The following is a 17,975-nucleotide window of genomic DNA, read 5'->3' on the forward strand; positions in this document are numbered from 1 at the left end:
CTATATTTTAATCGAGAGTAACTGGTAGTGTAGCTTACTACATTTTCCAAGTAGCTTGCCCATCACATAATCCGCGAGCCACAGTAAACAAACGCGAGCCACAGTTAGGGTGACCAGGTGTCCCGCTTTTGGTTGTATACTGCACAGCCATTTTACCTAATGTCCCACGTCCCGCATATTGAGAGGATGTCCCTCTTTTCGAAGCAAAAAATAAAAACATGGGTCTAAAAGCCCCTTCCTACAGTAAACGTAGCAACCCGCCTCTTGTCCACACACATTGCTCTGCTCGTTTTATCATTGCTCTCACGGAGATAAAACTGGGAACGAGGTTACTCTGCTTCTGACGCTACCTCATATCTGATTGGTTGGTTAGGTAGTAATTTAGGATATTTAAAATGTCTTCCAATGTTAAATAAAGGTTTATTGCACTTTGAAACGGTTTCCTTGCATTATTATGCTATTATCATTATATTAGTAAAAAAAAAAGTTGATTGAAAACTTTTGGGAAATACATTTCTCAAAAAAATGATTTCTCTCAAAACCGCAATAATATCACTTATCGCAATAATTTCTGGGACAATTAATCGCCCAGCTAAATGTGTTATCGTGACAGGCCTAGCCATGGGAGACGTGTACAATACCGGTCCTAGTAGCAGTGGCCCCCACAGTCTCACTTTCAAGGTAACTTAATTTGTCCAGATCTAATAATACGGTAGATTATAGTGCTGGTGCTTTTTATTCAGCCACTCTGGTCTTATCCCTGTATCAGTTCCACCAGCTGTTGCTGTCTATAAGTGGCGTTTATTTGGAATAACTATATTGGGACAATTTCATAATTCTCATTTCTGTGCATGAGCAATGAGGCCAGATGACCAAATCTTCTTCAAGGGAATTACATCATTAATTATGGAGGGAATAATCAGTTACTGTGATGATGAGGCAGGAATAGGCAACACCCTTTATCTGTATTTACACCTACTACCTAAACGCACCGCGGTCCACCAGGGCGTCCAGTACTGAGTTCTGCCGTGCCGAACTGTAGATACGTCTGTTGTGTTGTCAGTCACTAATAACTGTTGTGGTGTCAGTCACTAATAACTGTGTTGTGTTGTCAGTCACTAATAACTCTGTTGTGTTGTCAGTCACTAATAACTGTCTGTTGTGGTGTCAGTCACTAATAACTGTGTTGTGTTGTCAGTCACTAATAACTGTGTTGTGTTGTCGATCACTAATAACTGTGTTGTGTTGTCAGTCACTAATAACTGTGTTGTGTTGTCAGTCACTAATAACTGTGTTGTGTTGTCAGTCACTAATAACTGTGTTGTGTTGTCGGTCACTAATAACTGTGTTGTGTTGTCAGTCACTAATAACTGTGTTGTGTTTTCGGTCACTAATAACAAACTGTGTTGTGGTGTCGGTCACTAATAACTGTTGTGTTGTCGGTCACTAATAACTGTGTTGTGTTAGGGCTGGGCGATATGACCAAAAACGCTATCGCGATAAAATTATAAAATTATTTTCATATAATTCGATATCGATAATTATCGTCGATATAATGTATGTCAAGTTTAATTAACTTCTTATGCTGCTGCGAATCGAGTTGATGTCGTCATCAGTCCGCGCACGTTAGCAGTTAGCCGACAAGCGGAATATCTCATGACAATGTAATACATATGACACTAAAATACTCTCTTCCGCCACAATATATTGAAACGACGTCCACTGTATACCACACACTACTATGAACGTGGCCTCAGAATTCACGCCGCACACATACTCTGCACGTAAATATATAAAACATCGCCGTGCAAGCTAGTTATCCTAGCCAGCCTGTTGTTCCTAAGCGGTGTATTCCATGACGATGTGCTCAATATGACCCTAAAATACTCTCTTCCGCCACAATATATTGAAACGACGTCCACTGTATACCACACACTACTATGAACGTGGCCTCAGAATTCACGCCGCACACATACTCGGCACGTAAATATATAAAACATCGCCGTGCAAGCTAATTAGCCTAGCAAGCCTTGTTGTTGAGTGAGTGCTACCTCTGGGTCTCCTTCCTGGTCTCCTTCGCTCTCGGCCATCTCCTTCACCAATTGGTTGTTAGTGCGTGCTCATATCCAAGCTTGGAAAATCGATATATCGATTGTTTATTTCGAGGAAATAATTTATCGCGATAGTTATCGTTATCGTTTTATCGCCCAGCCCTATGTTGTGTTGTCAGTCACTAATAACTGTTGTGTTGTCGGTCACTAATAACTGTGTTGTGTTGTCAGTCACTAATAACTGTGTTGTGTTGTCAGTCACTAATAACTGTCTGTTGTGTTGTCAGTCACTAATAACTGTGTTGTGTTGTCAGTCACTAATAACTCTGTTGTGTTGTCAGTCACTAATAACTGTGTTGTGTTGTCAGTCACTAATAACTTTCTGTTGTGTTGTCAGTCACTAATAACTGTGTTGTGTTGTCAGTCACTAATAACTGTCTGTTGTGTTGTCGGTCACTAATAACTAACTGTGTTGTGGTGTCAGTCACTAATAACTAACTGTGTTGTGTTGTCAGTAGGTAGGTAGGTAGGTTTATTTTAGACTCCACAACATAAACAGATCATTACTCCAGCTTACATTGCTGTCAAGGAAAGAAACGTAAAAGCCTCTTGACTTATTTCCATCGTTGTCCTTGACTGTTGTCAACTGTTGTGTTGTCGGTCACTAATAACTGTGTTGTGTTGTCAGTCACTAATAACTGTTGTGTTGTCAGTCACTAATAACTGTTGTGTTGTCGGTCACTAATAACTGTGTTGTGTTGTCAGTCACTAATAACTGTGTTGTGTTGTCAGTCACTAATAACTGTCTGTTGTGTTGTCAGTCACTAATAACTGTCTGTTGTTGTGTCAGTCACTAATAACTGTTGTGTTGTCAGTCACTAATAACTGTGTTGTGTTGTCAGTCACTAATAACTGTTGTGTTGTCAGTCACTAATAACTGTTGTGTTGTCGGTCACTAATAACTGTGTTGTGTTGTCAGTCACTAATAACTGTGTTGTGTTGTCAGTCACTAATAACTGTCTGTTGTGTTGTCAGTCACTAATAACTGTCTGTTGTTGTGTCAGTCACTAATAACTGTTGTGTTGTCAGTCACTAATAACTGTGTTGTGTTGTCGGTCACTAATAACTTTCTGTTGTGTTGTCAGTCACTAATAACTGTGTTGTGTTGTCAGTCACTAATAACTGTCTGTTGTTGTGTCAGTCACTAATAACTGCCTGTTGTGTTGTCGGTCACTAATAACTGTTGTGTTGTCGGTCACTAATAACAGTCCCATCTTCCTCGCTGCTTCTCCCTGTTCCCAGGTCTGCTCCTGTTCTTCAGAGGCTTCGTACACTATCTGAAAGTCCGCAACATGTCTGAGACCATGGCCACCTCGCACAGAACGCGCTTCTTCTTCCTCTACTGAAGGTAAGGGACCCTTCTCTGTCTGACTCTCTCTCTCTCTCTGTCTGACTCTCTCTCTCTCTCTCTCTGTCTGACTCTCTCTCTATCTCTCTGTCTGACTCTCTCTCTATCTCTTTTTTTGTTAATCAAGCAAACCAAGCAAATGTACAACGCATTTGCCAAACAATATAGACATGGACTGTAATTGAACAAAGAATAATATTCTAATATAGATGGGGTTTCTCTTTGTAATTAAACACTGTGCTTGAGCCAATCGGCTCTACAAAAAATGCGGCACACAAAAATAAGAATGGGGCTCTATGGAGAAACATTGGCACTCCACTGACAAGAATAATAATAATGGGGCTCTATGGAGAAACATTGGCACTCCACTGACAAGAATAATAATAATAATGGGGCTCTATGGAGAAACCATGGCACTCCACTCACAAAAATTTTAATGAGGCTCTATGGCGAAACCATGGCACTCCCCTGACAAAAAAGATAATAGGCCATTATGGAGAAACCTTGGGCACTCCACTGACGAAAAGGAGAATAGGCCATTATGGAGAAACCTTGGCACTCCCCTGAGAAAAAGGATAATGGGCAATCTATGGAAAAACCTTGGGCACTCCACTGACGAAAAGGATAATTGGCCTGTATTAAGAAACCTTGGGACTCCCATGACAAAAAGTCGTTTAAAATAGGGCTGTATTCTGGCACTCATTACCCAATCCATTTAAATTCACAAGGTCCCGATTCAATTAACTGGATTTGATTGGATACGGACTCAGTCAGGCTCGACGGCGCTGGTTTCAGGGGTTCAGCAGCATCCGTCATTATTGTCAAAAGACTTTGCTTATTGAACCGAGTTTCTGTCGTCGTCCAGCAGAAACCTGGTGCAAGGAAACCTAGTGACGTCTGCAGAACGGCTAGAAATAACCACGGTCTTCACACATCCACTGACAAAAGGCATGAATTAAAAGATTGATATTGGGATTTTAATAATCGCTTTTTACATGTGAAAAGTGGAACAAAATATCAAATTATGTTGATTTGATATGTGATGCATGTACAAATGTTTGTGTTGTATGTATTTCTCTGATACCAACAACAAAGTGTCCTGTAGTGCGTCCTCTTTCCTAATTGCTCGACGGCGGGACCCGTCGATTACAACCGCTCGTCCGAGGGAAGCAACAGTTGTGATTGGGAGGATCAAGAAAAGAGGGCGGGTCTAGAGATGGGTCAATTCTCATTTCCCTTGTTTGTGTTCTTCTTTGTGTCCGTCACGTGGTTCCTCTGCAGGGCACCCCCGCGCCGGGCCGCCCCATCTCCTCCAGATGTGAGTCGTTCCTCCATGATCTTCTTATGCCCCTCGAATGACCTGCACCTAAAACGCCACCCTGCTACTGTGAAGAGAGGAGGTAGAGGAGTAAGCAAGGAAGGAAGGAAGGAAGACAGGAATGGTGGGGGAGGAAGAAAAGGAGACAAAGGAGCAAAAAAGAAGCCTCACTCTAAAGTCTATAGTTTTTAACCAAGCCGAATCATCCTCTCCTGAGAAAGTGTGTATGTGTGTGTGTGCGTGTGTGTGATGATGATGATGATCTGAATCTGTATCGCTGGCTTTTTTTTTTATCTCCTTTTTGATTCTAATGTTTTTAGTTTTTTTTTCTCTGATTTTCTTTTCCATTCTTTTTGATGATCTTGCAATTGGGCTACGCTCGCAGAGTATAGAAAATAATATGATATATAAAGTATGCATATGGTGAACATCTAATCTTTTCATCGCTGGCTTCAGCGTGGTGAAACTGTCCGGGCCACCGTAGGGTTAAAAACGATACGTTGACATTTTGGAACAATATATTTATTTTCTTCTTTACTGGGTCGTTGTCCCACATGGGTGAAAAAGTCTCCTGTTTTGTTTGCCACTTTCCTGTAAAATGCCTCGTTAGCATCGCTACCATCTCTCAGTGGCTGCTAGACAATATATATATATATAATGTAATATTATCTATTCCTATCTTAATCTGGCGTAAGACAAGGGTCTCTGTATATGCATTGTGTCTGGGGTGCTCCTCTGTAATGGCTTTCACACCGTGAGGTTTGGGCAGTGGTCATAAGTCTGTACTAGTCTTTACTCCTAGAAGCTTTGATGTTTTATTTATATATATATATATAAAAAGTTCAAGGAAAGGTGACTAGGAACTTTTTTTTTTCTCCATTCTTTTCCTCTGGTTCCTAGTTCTACGCCGGTCTGCCAGGAATGGAACCAGTCCTGATTAAAGAGTGGAGACACTCTGAATCGGTAATGCGACCGGCGTTGCAGTCCCTGCCAAGTTTTATACATTTATCTACAGTACATTCGACACAAGAAGATTCAATAAAATCATGTGAAAACAAACTGGAGGAGTCCAAGGAACCAACGGTGGCTTTTATTGACTTATTCTGGGAAAAGAAAGCTCATCAGAAGAAGTTATTATTACTATGACATGATCTGAGAAGATGATTTTCCTTTCGATTTTTGATTTGTGGGCCCACGATTGGATTCAAAATCTGGTTGGGGGGGGGGGTGCTATGCAGCCTTGCAGGGCCAGTGGTCTTATGCAATTGTGTCCTTCCTTAAAGATCACATACTATCAAAAAATACTTTATTTAGTGCTTGTGCACAACCATTTGTGTGTGATGGGTGTGTCCGATCTCTTCTGGGCTGCCTAGGTCAGAAATCACGTGCTTCAACAAGCCATTCGGATGCCTCCATCATACGTCAATCGGGGATTATAGACACACAGTCCTTGACTCGTGTGTACAAAATGGTGGCTTGCTCCCCCCCCCCCCCCCTCCAAACGGTTATCTAAAACATGTTTGTGACAACATTTTAGATGAGAAGTAAAGCATTGATTTGCTGGATATTACCTCCATCTGCAACACCTAGTTTGACAGTTTGATCTGAATTTCATGAGCCTGCCACGCCGGAGTTCACACACGGACTGCATAATCTGAATGGTATTTTATATAACCTCAAAGACATGTTTTGCAGACCTCAGAGACCTATATTCACTTGTCGCAAAGCAGTATAATATGTGACCTTTATAGTGGGTGTCCAATCCTGTGATGATGAATTGGCCAGTCGGTTTGCTTTTAAACGGTTGAAGGAGTATTTGAAGAGGTTTGACTTGCTGTTGTTGGCTGAGCAGTCGGTGAGCCCACCACACTTCTGTCTCATCATTTTAAACGGGAAGAAAGTCGATTTAGACGTACGGAGACTGCGGTACAGAACATTTTAATAACCACATACAGATGCAGCCATTGGCGGAAGACCACTTTTTTTTTTTAAAGCTGCGCTGTTCCGGGGGGAATTGTTTGGAAAATGCACCGATGCAGGATGGGTGTGGTGTCACTAATGTATATCTTGTCACCAGTACTTTTGGTCTACTTGGAAATGTCATAGACCCGCTACAACACCTATACTACTGTATCCAGTAGTAATAAGTGACAGGCGCCAAGTTGAGGGGCTTCCGCAGTGGCTGTGGGTTGATGTGTTTTGAGAATCGGTCACCCTGGTGGTCGCAGTCTTTTCCTGAGATACGTCGGGTGTTAAAGATCCAGTACAATGATGTTTTAATTCAGTCGAAAATGTTCCGGAATGTCGATGCCATAAGTAAAAAGGATTTTAAGCAAAGTGTTGGGTCACTCTCAGCACAGCCAACTCTGTTCACTAGACACTATAGACTGTCCTCTCGCTCAATTAGATGTGAGTGATGGCCGGGGCCAATCAGAGCAGCTAGATCTGATTGACGGGCCAATCGGAGTAACCCGTGTATATTATGCAACATTTCAGAGGAAGTGGATTGGATATCTGAAATGGCTTGATTTTGTTGATATGAAAGCGATCAGAATGTTCACAACGGTTCGAACGGTTTTTCATCAACATACCTTCTGTTAAAAAATGCAACAGGATTGAAAAACTAGATTTTCATTGTACTGACTCTTTAAGCCGCCTAGATAAACTGTCTTAAAATAGCGTCATTCAGAGTGAATACAATACTTAGTACAATACAGAGTGAATATCAAGCAAAGACGATGCAAAACCACAATAAATGTCTTGGTTTGGTTTGTTTTGTTTTTCTTCAAGCAGTCTAAAGTACCATTTGAAATGAGTCCAGGTCTGCATGTTATTATGCATGATTTAGTGAAACCAATGAGCCCACGGTAATTTCATAATGTGGTTCTCCATTTTATTTCGGGGTGGGGGGGTTTGATGATACCTATAGCTCCCGTTAGATTCCATTAGGTTTTAAATGTGTTTTTATCCTACAGCACCTACCCAGATTCACCTGCGTCAGGTAGAATACAGTTTCATGGAGCAATGCAAAAAGAAGTGGTTGTTGGATAGAACCTGGTTGCTATAATAACAGTGTCAGGGTCGTTTCCTCAGTCAGAACTCTACCGTAGAATACTAGAACTCTATACTCGCCATTGTGACATTAGTGTGACGTAGAATGTTCAGGTCTCAAAGGGTCGGGTTTGCTGTACGGTTCGCGCCATGAGAGTGGAGCCCTTACCGGAGCGTAGGAGGAACCCTCTGATTTTCTTTCTCTATCATGTTTTCATCCCGAGAATGACATGTTGTATATCCCAGCTTATGCCAATTCACGATATTTGCACTTTTTTAATACGTTTCTGTGTACGATTTGTGAATCTGCTTAAAATCGTTGTCGTAGTCAATAGATGAAATTATCTTTGCCAATTTTTAAGTTTTACTTTTCTTTTCTTTTTTTCGTTCTCAACTGGAATTCTTAATCATCCCAAATGGATATTTTTGCCTTTTGCCTCTTTTTTTTTCCTTTGGAAAAGATAAACAATGTTATTGTGCATCATGTTTTCATTGCTGTTAGTTTAAACGGTGACAAGTTAAGCATTGCCATGCTGTTTTTTGTTTAATAATTACGATTTTAAGGAATCATGAGTGACATCTAACTAAATCCTGTTTCAGCAATATCAAGATCTTTTAATGAACTAAAGCTCTGATGCATGATTTGTCCACGTAAAAAAAAAAGTTTATAATTATTATATATGTTTGTAAAAAAAAGAAAAATTAATAAAACGAATTTCTTTTTGTCGAGATAAATCTTGTAACATCTTTCTGCAGCGGAGGTGGTTGAATTGCTTGTTTTAACTGGGGGTAAAAATGCCAATAAAGTTGAAAATGCAGTCGGCCAATCGGGTGTTGGATGTTTGATTATCCTCTGGTTGAGTATTGCGAGCATAGATATCTATATAGACCATATAGATATCTCCTGAATACTTTCGACAACAAATGTTTGTTTCCGCGTCTCTGATTGTCTACGCGCATTTCTGGTCATTTGACATGTGCGCCAATCGTGGGACCGCAAGTTTTACACTGGTTAAGCTTAGGCGCTCTTTCGAAGTTGGTTAAGGTTATAGTTTGTCTTGGAGCATGGCGATAGAACGCCTGCCCTTCTTTCGACGGTTAAGCTTAGGCACTCTTTTGAAGTTGGTTAAGGTTAGAGTTTGTCTTAGAGCATGGCGATAGAATGCCAGGTAGTTTGCAGGCTGTTAGACCCGGAAATAGGCGCAGAACTTGCTGTCCCACGATTGGCGCACATGTCACATGACCAGAAATGCGCGTGGCCAATCAGAGACGCGGAAACAAACATTTGTTGTCGAAAGTCTTCAGGCATCCTGGAGGTGAGGTGTAGACGGGCCAGGGTTCATACAAGGTCCTGGAAGTGCTTAACCCTTTCACTACCACACTACAGAAGGTTAACCTACCACACTACAGATGGTTAACCGTCTGTAGTGTGGTAGGGAAAGGCTTTGTTGTGGTAGTGAAAGGGTTAACCCTTTGTCGTATGGCAGTGAAAGGGTTAACTTTCTGTTGTGTCGCAGTGAAAGGCTTAACCTTCTGTAGTGGTAGAGCAAGGGTTAACCTGTAGTGAAAGGGTCAACTCTTTGTGGCAGTGAAAGTGTTAACTATAGGTTATGAATATAACCGTAGTTCTATGAATACTAGTGACGCTCAGCGTCATCTGCACTAACCTCACTTCGTGCATATGCACTGACTAAAAACTCACAATGTACCTTTACATACCAACATTTGTCTGGCCACACCCCTATCCGCTACCAGGTGTGTGGCCCCACACTCGCCTCCTTCCCAATCTTTCACCACAAGGCAAGATCAAAGGCCGCAGTGGCGTCCAGACGCTGAGCGTCACTAGTATTCATAGAACTAGCAACTCAACGCACAGGGTGAGCAGACCGTGGCTTGACCCCACGACTACGCACACGCACAACCCGCATGCCACCAGGGAAGGAACGGAAGGAACAAACCTCGTTACCGCCCCCAAAATCACGGGGTCAAGAGCAAACTCAACCCTGTGGCAAGGCCGTAGCAGCGGAGCGCGAAGGAAGACCCAGACCCACTGAAGGGACTGGATCCCCCCGAAAAAGGGGGCCCGGAGAGGTCAACGACGCCACAGCATCAAGACCTCACCAGGCGGTCACTAGTGACACCGCCCCCCACATCGCCAGCGTATTTGGACAGGGCCCATCCAAGAGCGGGCCCTTCCCCCCACTAGCACGCCGCCTGGCACGCTGACCATGGCACACTCAGGCAGTCAGCATGGCTGTAACTCGAAGCACTCAAGAGGCTACACTACAGCGGGAGCAGGCAGCGCACCGGGGAGACGACCTCCAGAAGGGGTCGATCCCTCAATCCAGGCAGCAGGCATTTGACCCGAGCCTGGAGCACTGCGGACGAGACAGGCGCCAAAGGAGTCAACTGAAAACAGCACCCCGGCGGAAGGGGCGTATGCTGGCATTGTTGCGCACCATGACAAAGCCTCCACCAAAAAATCCCGACCCAGAGGGGCCGAGGCAGAGAAGGCTGACACGATTGGCAGACGTCATGAACGTGCAGGGGCACACTCAACCGGGTAACCCGGGAGTTGACTCCGCTCCAACACACCAGGGAATCAACCACCCTCTTGGTACCACATGCGGTGGTTGTTCCTATAACCCCTCAAGAAAAAACTCCAAAACACACCTGCGGGTATACACTGGCTATACTGCAGTACAAGTGTTTCAGTTTTCAAAACGGGGTTATCCCAGCCCTACGGGTCGACGAAACACAACTTCGGACCGGGCCCGGCGGACCGGGAAGCACACAGGGATGCCAGAGGAGGTCCATAAGACCACCCCAACAGCCCCCTCTTCGCCATGCGTAAGAGAGGGGCGAAAATAATGGAGAACCAGCCCCTTCATGATAGCGCAGGGTACAACATGTACCCAACAAAGGGTCTCCATAACGCCCAACCCTGTGACACCCGGGCCGACCCGGCATTTTTCCCCCTGAAAAAAGCACAAGTCCCTCAGGGTACCAGAACAGCAGATCTGCGTCCCCGGCGGACAACAGGTTAACTGACCTGGACCAGCGTGACCAGAACCAGTCCCGTGCCCTAATCACGCCGACATCCCCACTCCAAGAGAGGGGGTAGGTACGCGTGTCGATCTAAAACATGAAAAGAGGGCGCCACCCAGACGGTCCCATTCGTACCGCGCTCAGTGGCCCACCCCAAGGGCGTGAGACTCCTCTACCTATGTTTTGATCTATTCCGTTAACATCCCCCAGATATGAACCAGAATTCGTCGAGACCTAGCAACAGGCGCTCGGAAGAGAAAACCTCCATCCCAGTTGCCCTATAAAAACGCCATTTTAATAACGAGTAACCAAGGCGTACCACGTGATTCTTATCAGAAACACCCCGAGCCAGCACTATGTACGCGTCGAGACCCAAACACATCAATGGATAGTCTAACAAGACACCAGACATTGTTCCTCCAAGTCGCCTGGGAGAACGACAAGGAGCCGTCGTGCTTCACGTTCGTTCCTCTTTTTATTAAAAAAGAAAGAAACACAGACTGACATGAATCCCACGTGACGCGGCTGAGGGTAAATTTTTTTTCATTTTTACATCCCGCCACCCTCACCACAGGGAGCAGACTGGAATCCTCAGAGAGACTTCCCACGTGAGCCATGAATTGAAAAGTCACAGTAACATTGAGCCATGTGACCAACAGACTCAAGTTACACGTATATCGAGCGTAGCAGAACACCAAGTTCCTACGCTCTGCCCCGACAACTTGACAATGACAGAACCACACATAGGTCTGAAAAAACTCACGGAAGCCGTCGTCCAATAGAAACGTGCCCAGTGACGTATTCTATGATGGGGGGAAACCCATGACTCAACTGCCCGTGATAGGTGCGGAGTCAGGGAACCCCCCCCCTCCAAACCTCCATCCCAGTTGCCCTATAAAAACGCCGTTTTAATAACGAGCAACCAAGTCGTACCACGTGATTCTTATCAGAAACACCCCGAGCCAGCACTATGTACTCGTCGAGACCCAAACACATCAATGGATAGTCTAACAAGACACCAGACATTGTTCCTCCAAGTCGCCTGGGAGAACGACAAGGAGCCGTCGTGCTTCACGTTCTTTCCTCTTTTTATTAAAAAAGAAAGAAACACAGACTGACATGAATCCCACGTGACGCGGCTGAGGGTACATTTTCTTTCATTTTTACATCCCGCCACCCTCACCACAGGGAGGAGACTGGAATCCTCAGAGAGACTTCCCACGTGAGCCATGAATTGAAAAGTCACGGTAACATTGAGCCATGTGACCAACAGACTCAAGTTACACGTATATCGAGCGTAGTAGAACACCAAGTTCCTACGCTCTGCCCCGACAACTTGACAATGACAGAACCACACATGGGTCTGAAAAAACTCACGGAAGCCGCCGTCCAATAGAAACGTGCCCAGTGACGTATTCTATGATGGGGGGAAACCCATGACTCAACTGCCCGTGATAGGTGCGGAGTCAGGGAAACCCTCTCCCAATCAGAAGAGGGAAGGAGGGGTTTATCCGGTACCCCCTCGCAAGCCCAACCCTCGAATACGACAACAACAAATAGCCATATGATACCTTAAGTAGCCAGTATGCTAATGAACAGCGCAAAGCTAACTCAATGCACGCTAGCCACAGACAAGTCTGTGAACAGGGTTTATAACAAGGCCAAAGTTATATATGTGTGAACCCGACACCCGTGTTTATGTTGCAAGACACAGAAGATTTGATAGAGAGAGAGAGCGGCCTGAAAAACCGCGGTACCTTTACACACACGAGCATTACTGCAGACCAACACAACATGTTGCGGCTCAATATCACTGTTTAAGCAACAGAGCACACAACTAACCTCTACCTTTATGTGAAGACCTAATCTTCAGGTCGAGGCAGAAAAAAAACCTTTTTCAACCGAGTGTAAGCTGCAGGCCTTGCTTAAGCTCTATAACATGAAAATGTAGCGACCAACAAGACTATAAGTCTAGCCCTCCTATCAAACCCACACTAGCGAAAGGTTCACACATCGTATCCCCATCATATGTAGTGAATAAACACACAGTTTGTAACAAAAACAGTCCCTCCCAGGAGGGACCTTTTATTTAACAAAAATCATATGGTGGGCCGGGAAGGGAACATGGGGGACCAACAGAGGGAAAAAGTCACTAGCGACGCCTGCCACGAGCCGCTCGGGACTTGCCACCCCGGGGAGCCCCGGAGGGACGGTAAAGGACTGGAGGCTGGTCATGACGATCCCTACCGTCACCTCCGAGCGTGGATGGGCCGGCTGCAGTGGCCGAGGCGCCCTCTCTCCTCCTGGCCTTCTTCGCTGAAGGGCCAGCAGTGGCGGTGGTAGCAGCGGCGGCTTCGGCGACGGAACCTCGACGACGAGCCTTCCGTCTGACTCCACCGGCGACATCGGGCGGGGGGAAATGAGGCTGGAGCACGGAACGCTCCTCCTGCATTTCCCTGCAGGTTGAGGTCATCAGCTGCAACGCCGACCCGAAGAGCCCAGCATCGGAGAGGGGTGCCGTCAGAAGTGGAGTCCTCTTCCTCTCCGGCACACGCGCCTGCTCCAGCCAAAGGTGGCGCTGGGCTAGAGTGGCCAGGGTGCGTACTTTCCCAGCGGCGACGGCCTGCAGCTGGATCAGATGCAGGATGGCTCCTGCCGCCTGGGCGAGCTGATCACGTTGCACTTCGGTCAGCTCCGCACCGCCCGTCATTATCCCGGACATGAATCTTGCCAGCTGCGCAATGTTAGACGTGGCAGCCAGAGATTGAGTCGCGGAGATGAATGACTGGTCACTCCAGTAAGCCAACCGCCTCGCCGATTTCCCGTGGGGAACCGGCTCCCACACCACCTCAGGACAAAGGAGAGCTGCCATCGGTCTATCAAGCCGAGGCACCCCCTCCTTCATACCTTCTACCAAACCCACCACTCTCGTGACTCGCACGTAGGCGGGGGTGAGGCCCGTGATGTGGGAGACCACCTGTCCCTGACGGACGTAGGCCTCCATCGAGGGGAAAAATGGGCAGACAACGCCCGTCTCTCTCACAGGACGACGTTGCCATAGATGACCTATGAGATCATCAGGGACAGGAACAGGCAGTGGCTGCGGCAGCGGCACGCCGTTTGCGACCTTCCGCCGCCGCCATGAGCTCGGGGAACAAAGCACGCAGTTCCCCCTGCATACTTTCCCCCACCGAGCTCGCGTCCCTCACATGCGGCAGACTACTGGTTGCAGAGCCACATTCCGATGTGGCTGATAGCAGGGCATCCCGCCGCTGAGTCGGAGGTTCTAACCCAACATCAGCGTACGAGGGACCCCAAGGAGACCTATCACCCCCCGCCAGTGTAACCTGGACGGGAGGCGGACATGTCTCCACCGGGGCGTCAAACAAGAACCCGTCTGCCTCTACCATGTAGTCCTCAGTTTCCATCGGCCACGGAGAAGCAGACGCATCCTCATCCGGCTCCAGCAACTCCCCAAAACCAGGCCGTTCGCGTCTACAAGCCACCATCTTACGATGGGAGCGAGCAGACGCAAAAAGTTTGCGTCTCAAATCCTCCGCCACCAGAGGAGCCGGCCGCCCAACAGCGGACGACTCTCCGGCGGCAAAGGAACCAGAGCAGGAACCAGGCCATCTCACAGGAGACGGCGCTGGTGCACCAGCTCCTTGGAGAGGCAAACTACCTACCGACAGTGGCGTCAACCCCGCTCCAAGACGTACGGCAGAGGAGGAAATGAAGAACCGCTGGTGAAGGGTAACGTTGCTAGCGCGACCCTCCGAGGTAAACATTATGACTTAGCTTTTTTCTTTGTAAAAGTATGAGAGAAAGAAAAAAGCAAGAAAAAATTTAAACACGTAACTCAACTTTCTTCAGCTTAATACCCTTGTCAAGTGATTGGTATACAGGCACTTTCTTGTGGTGAAAGTGAAGAAGGAGGCGAGTGTGGGGCCACACACCCATAGATATCTATATAGAACATTAGATAGCTTAAGGCGGAGTCACCAGCATCACTGAACCGCCGCCATCTTGCTCGAGTCAGCCTTGAGTGAGGGTGAGTGAGCTGTACAGACAAAAATACTCATAACTCGCTGAAATATTGACGGATTTACAAACGGGTTGGTTTATTACAAGCATTATTAACGTGGCTATTATTCAAGTGGTTTGTAATTTTTTTTTGAAAAAAACTGCCTTTAAGTAAAAAAGTAGACATGAATGTTATCAGTAGCTGAGCTGCCTCGAGCAAGATGGCCGCCCTACGACGACGACGCTCTACATTGGCCGGCAGCGCGGGTAAGCTATCTAGTGTTCTATATAGATATCTATGCACACACCTGCTTATGAAGGTAGCGGATAGGGGTGTGGCCAGACGAATGTTGGTATGTAAAGGTACATTGTGAGTTTTTATTCAGTGCATATGCACAAAGTGAGGTTAGTGCAGATGACGCTGAGCGGAAGCTAGTATGATATAGAACCTGCCGTGTCGCAGTGAAAGGGTTAACCCATTTGTAGTGGTAGTGAAAGGGTTAAGTCCTTTTACAATGTTTTAGCACTGAGGTACTGAATATATGTGGAATATCAGCCTATTGTGTGTGTGGGATATTGCTTAAATAGCTTAAAGGGGCACTTGACCAAAATATGCTGAATTATTTTGAAATACACATCCAAAATCTCTGAATGCACACATTCATTTAGTTTAACAGTTATTGAGAGTAAATTAGTTTGAATATGGCCACCAGTGATGTCATCGGGGACATTGAATCCCTGTGTTAATTACAGCTCAATAAAATGACACGGTAGCAGTCCCTCTATAAGACGAGGTGTTGCTATTTCTTCATCTACATAATTTCATGGAGCTGTAATTAAGAGGGATTCAATGTCCTGGTCGCACAAGAAAACCATTTGAAATGATTATCCATTCAAAAACGAGATGCACTGAGGAGCAATGATTTGTTATCATTGAATCATTTGAATGACCCGCAATTTACCCATCTCAAGCCCGCCCAATCATTTTACAGAAAACATGTTTAGAAAACATTTTTAGAAAACATTTAATGGACATCCAAATACCCAATAGGATGGATGCTGGATCATTAACACGCCAAAATTTTGGGAAATTAGCTTACCAACTTCTCCAGAGAGCCTAGGCATTGTTCAACTAACACCTCTCCCAAAGGCTAACCGGCACAGTCCGCTTCCATTCATTGTGCTAAGCTAGGCTAACGTGCAGCCAGATAGCTCTCTACTGAACGCACAGAGGAAACTGGTATACCGGTATATCTTCTTGAGACACCACAGCATTGTAGCCGTGTCCTGGTTATCAGTGAGCTGGATGCAATCCTACCTTGAGGGGAGAGAACAGATGGTGGAGGTAAACGGTACTCTACCCCCCCCTCCTTTCACAGTGAGCTGTGGTGTTCCACAAGGAAGCATACTAGGACCTCTACTGTTCCTAATTTATGCAAATGACATGTCGTCAGCTTGTGACTGCAACTTGTTCTTGTTCGCGGACGACTCAGCCCTGCTGGTCTCTGACAAGAACAAGTTACAGGTTGAAAAAACCCTCAGCTCAGAACTCGGCAGAATCTGCACCTGGCTCGCTGATAACAAACTATCATTACACCTGGGTAAAACAGAGTCCATTCTCTTCGGATCAAATAACAAACTCAGCAAGACCGACGGCTTCTCAGTTACAGTGGGTGACAATATTGTCACAAGGAAAGATGAAATTACATACCTAGGGTCCATCCTTGAGGCAAATCTTTCCTGTGACAAAATGGCATCCAAGGTAATAAAAAAAGTCAATCAACGAACTAGATTCTTGTACCGGATCTCCTCTCTGGTAAACAAGAATACCCTGAAGACTCTGGCAGGAGCACTCATTCAAGGGTACTACGACTATGCTTGCACCTCATGGTACCAAAGCACCTCAAAGGCGCTAAAAACAAGATTACAAACATCACAAAACAAACTGGTCAGACTACTACTTGACCTTACTCCTAGAACCCACCTCACCGCTGCCCACTTTGACTACCTAGGATGGCTTAGAGTAGACGACAGAGTACAGCAACTTGCAATGGGCCTGGTCTACAAGATACTATACGACTAAGGTACCCATGTACATGTCAAAATACTTCCCAAAGGTCAGTGAATACCACGACCACAACACCAGAGGAAGCTCAACAAATCATGTTAAACCCAGATTCGGCTCAAACAAGGGACTAAACATGTTTCGCAATTATGCCACATCAATGTGGAACGCCCTACCCAAAGCTGTAAAGGAATGTGAATCCCTACCCACATTCAAAACCGCTCTAAAAGAGCACCTACGGGAGGCTGCAATTTGAAACTGGCCACCGTAAATGTCCAAACCCCCCCACCCCCTTCTAATAGACAGTCTCCTCCCCTCCATATGTATATATTCTCTCCCCACCGTATGCATATTTCTCTCCCACCCACCCACCCCCTCCTAATGTACAGTCTCCTCCCCATCATATGTATATACTCTCTGTCAGGATCTATGGGTAACAGTACTGTATATTTGCATATCATATGTCACAAATGTAACAGTACTATATACCTGTATGTCATGTATGTCCCTATGCCATAAATGTCATGATGTCATATATGTTGTGTATGTCATAAATGTCACTATGAATTGAAAATGGGGGACCCAGATGTAAACAAGACAAACGTCTTTCTCTGGTCTGCATGTATTGAGCCGTACTGTATTGTACCCATTCTGCAATCTGTTAAATAAAGTTCATTCATTCATTCATTCATTCATTCATTCATTCATTCATTCATTCATTCATTCATTCATTCATTAATTCATTCATTCGATATTTATTGTATGTGCCTGTCAAGAAGAGCACATGTTATGTCTGGTTCAACCACACGGTGGCATCATTGAGGTGGTTTATAGTCCCAGCATTCTCTGCTTTAGTTTAGAGTGTGTGTGTGTGTGTGTGTGTGTGTGTGTGTGTGTGTGTGTGTGTGTGTGTGTGTGTGTGTGTGTGTGTGTGTGTGTGTGTGTGTGTGTGTGTGTGTGTGTGTGTGTGTGTGTGTGTGTGTGTGTGTGTGTGTGTGTGTGTGTGTGTGT

The 17,975-nt window shown here is 45.5% G+C and overlaps 1 protein-coding gene across 1 annotated transcript in view; it reads left to right on the plus strand.

Annotated features, from left to right (window-relative positions):
- ndfip2 (Nedd4 family interacting protein 2) overlaps window positions 1-8,563 on the plus strand; it is a 61,069-nt gene extending 52,506 nt beyond the window's left edge. Inside the window, 2 exon segments of the mRNA XM_084323219.1 lie at window positions 3,354-3,459; window positions 4,741-8,563. Coding sequence (XP_084179345.1) covers window positions 3,354-3,457 — 104 coding nt within the window. The 3' untranslated portion in view covers window positions 3,458-3,459; window positions 4,741-8,563.
- The last annotated feature ends 9,412 nt before the right edge of the window (window positions 8,564-17,975 follow it).

This window comes from Notolepis coatsorum (assembly GCF_963971535.1).
Source record: "Notolepis coatsorum genome assembly, chromosome: 1".
NCBI classification, from domain to species: domain Eukaryota; kingdom Metazoa; phylum Chordata; class Actinopteri; order Aulopiformes; family Paralepididae; genus Notolepis; species Notolepis coatsorum.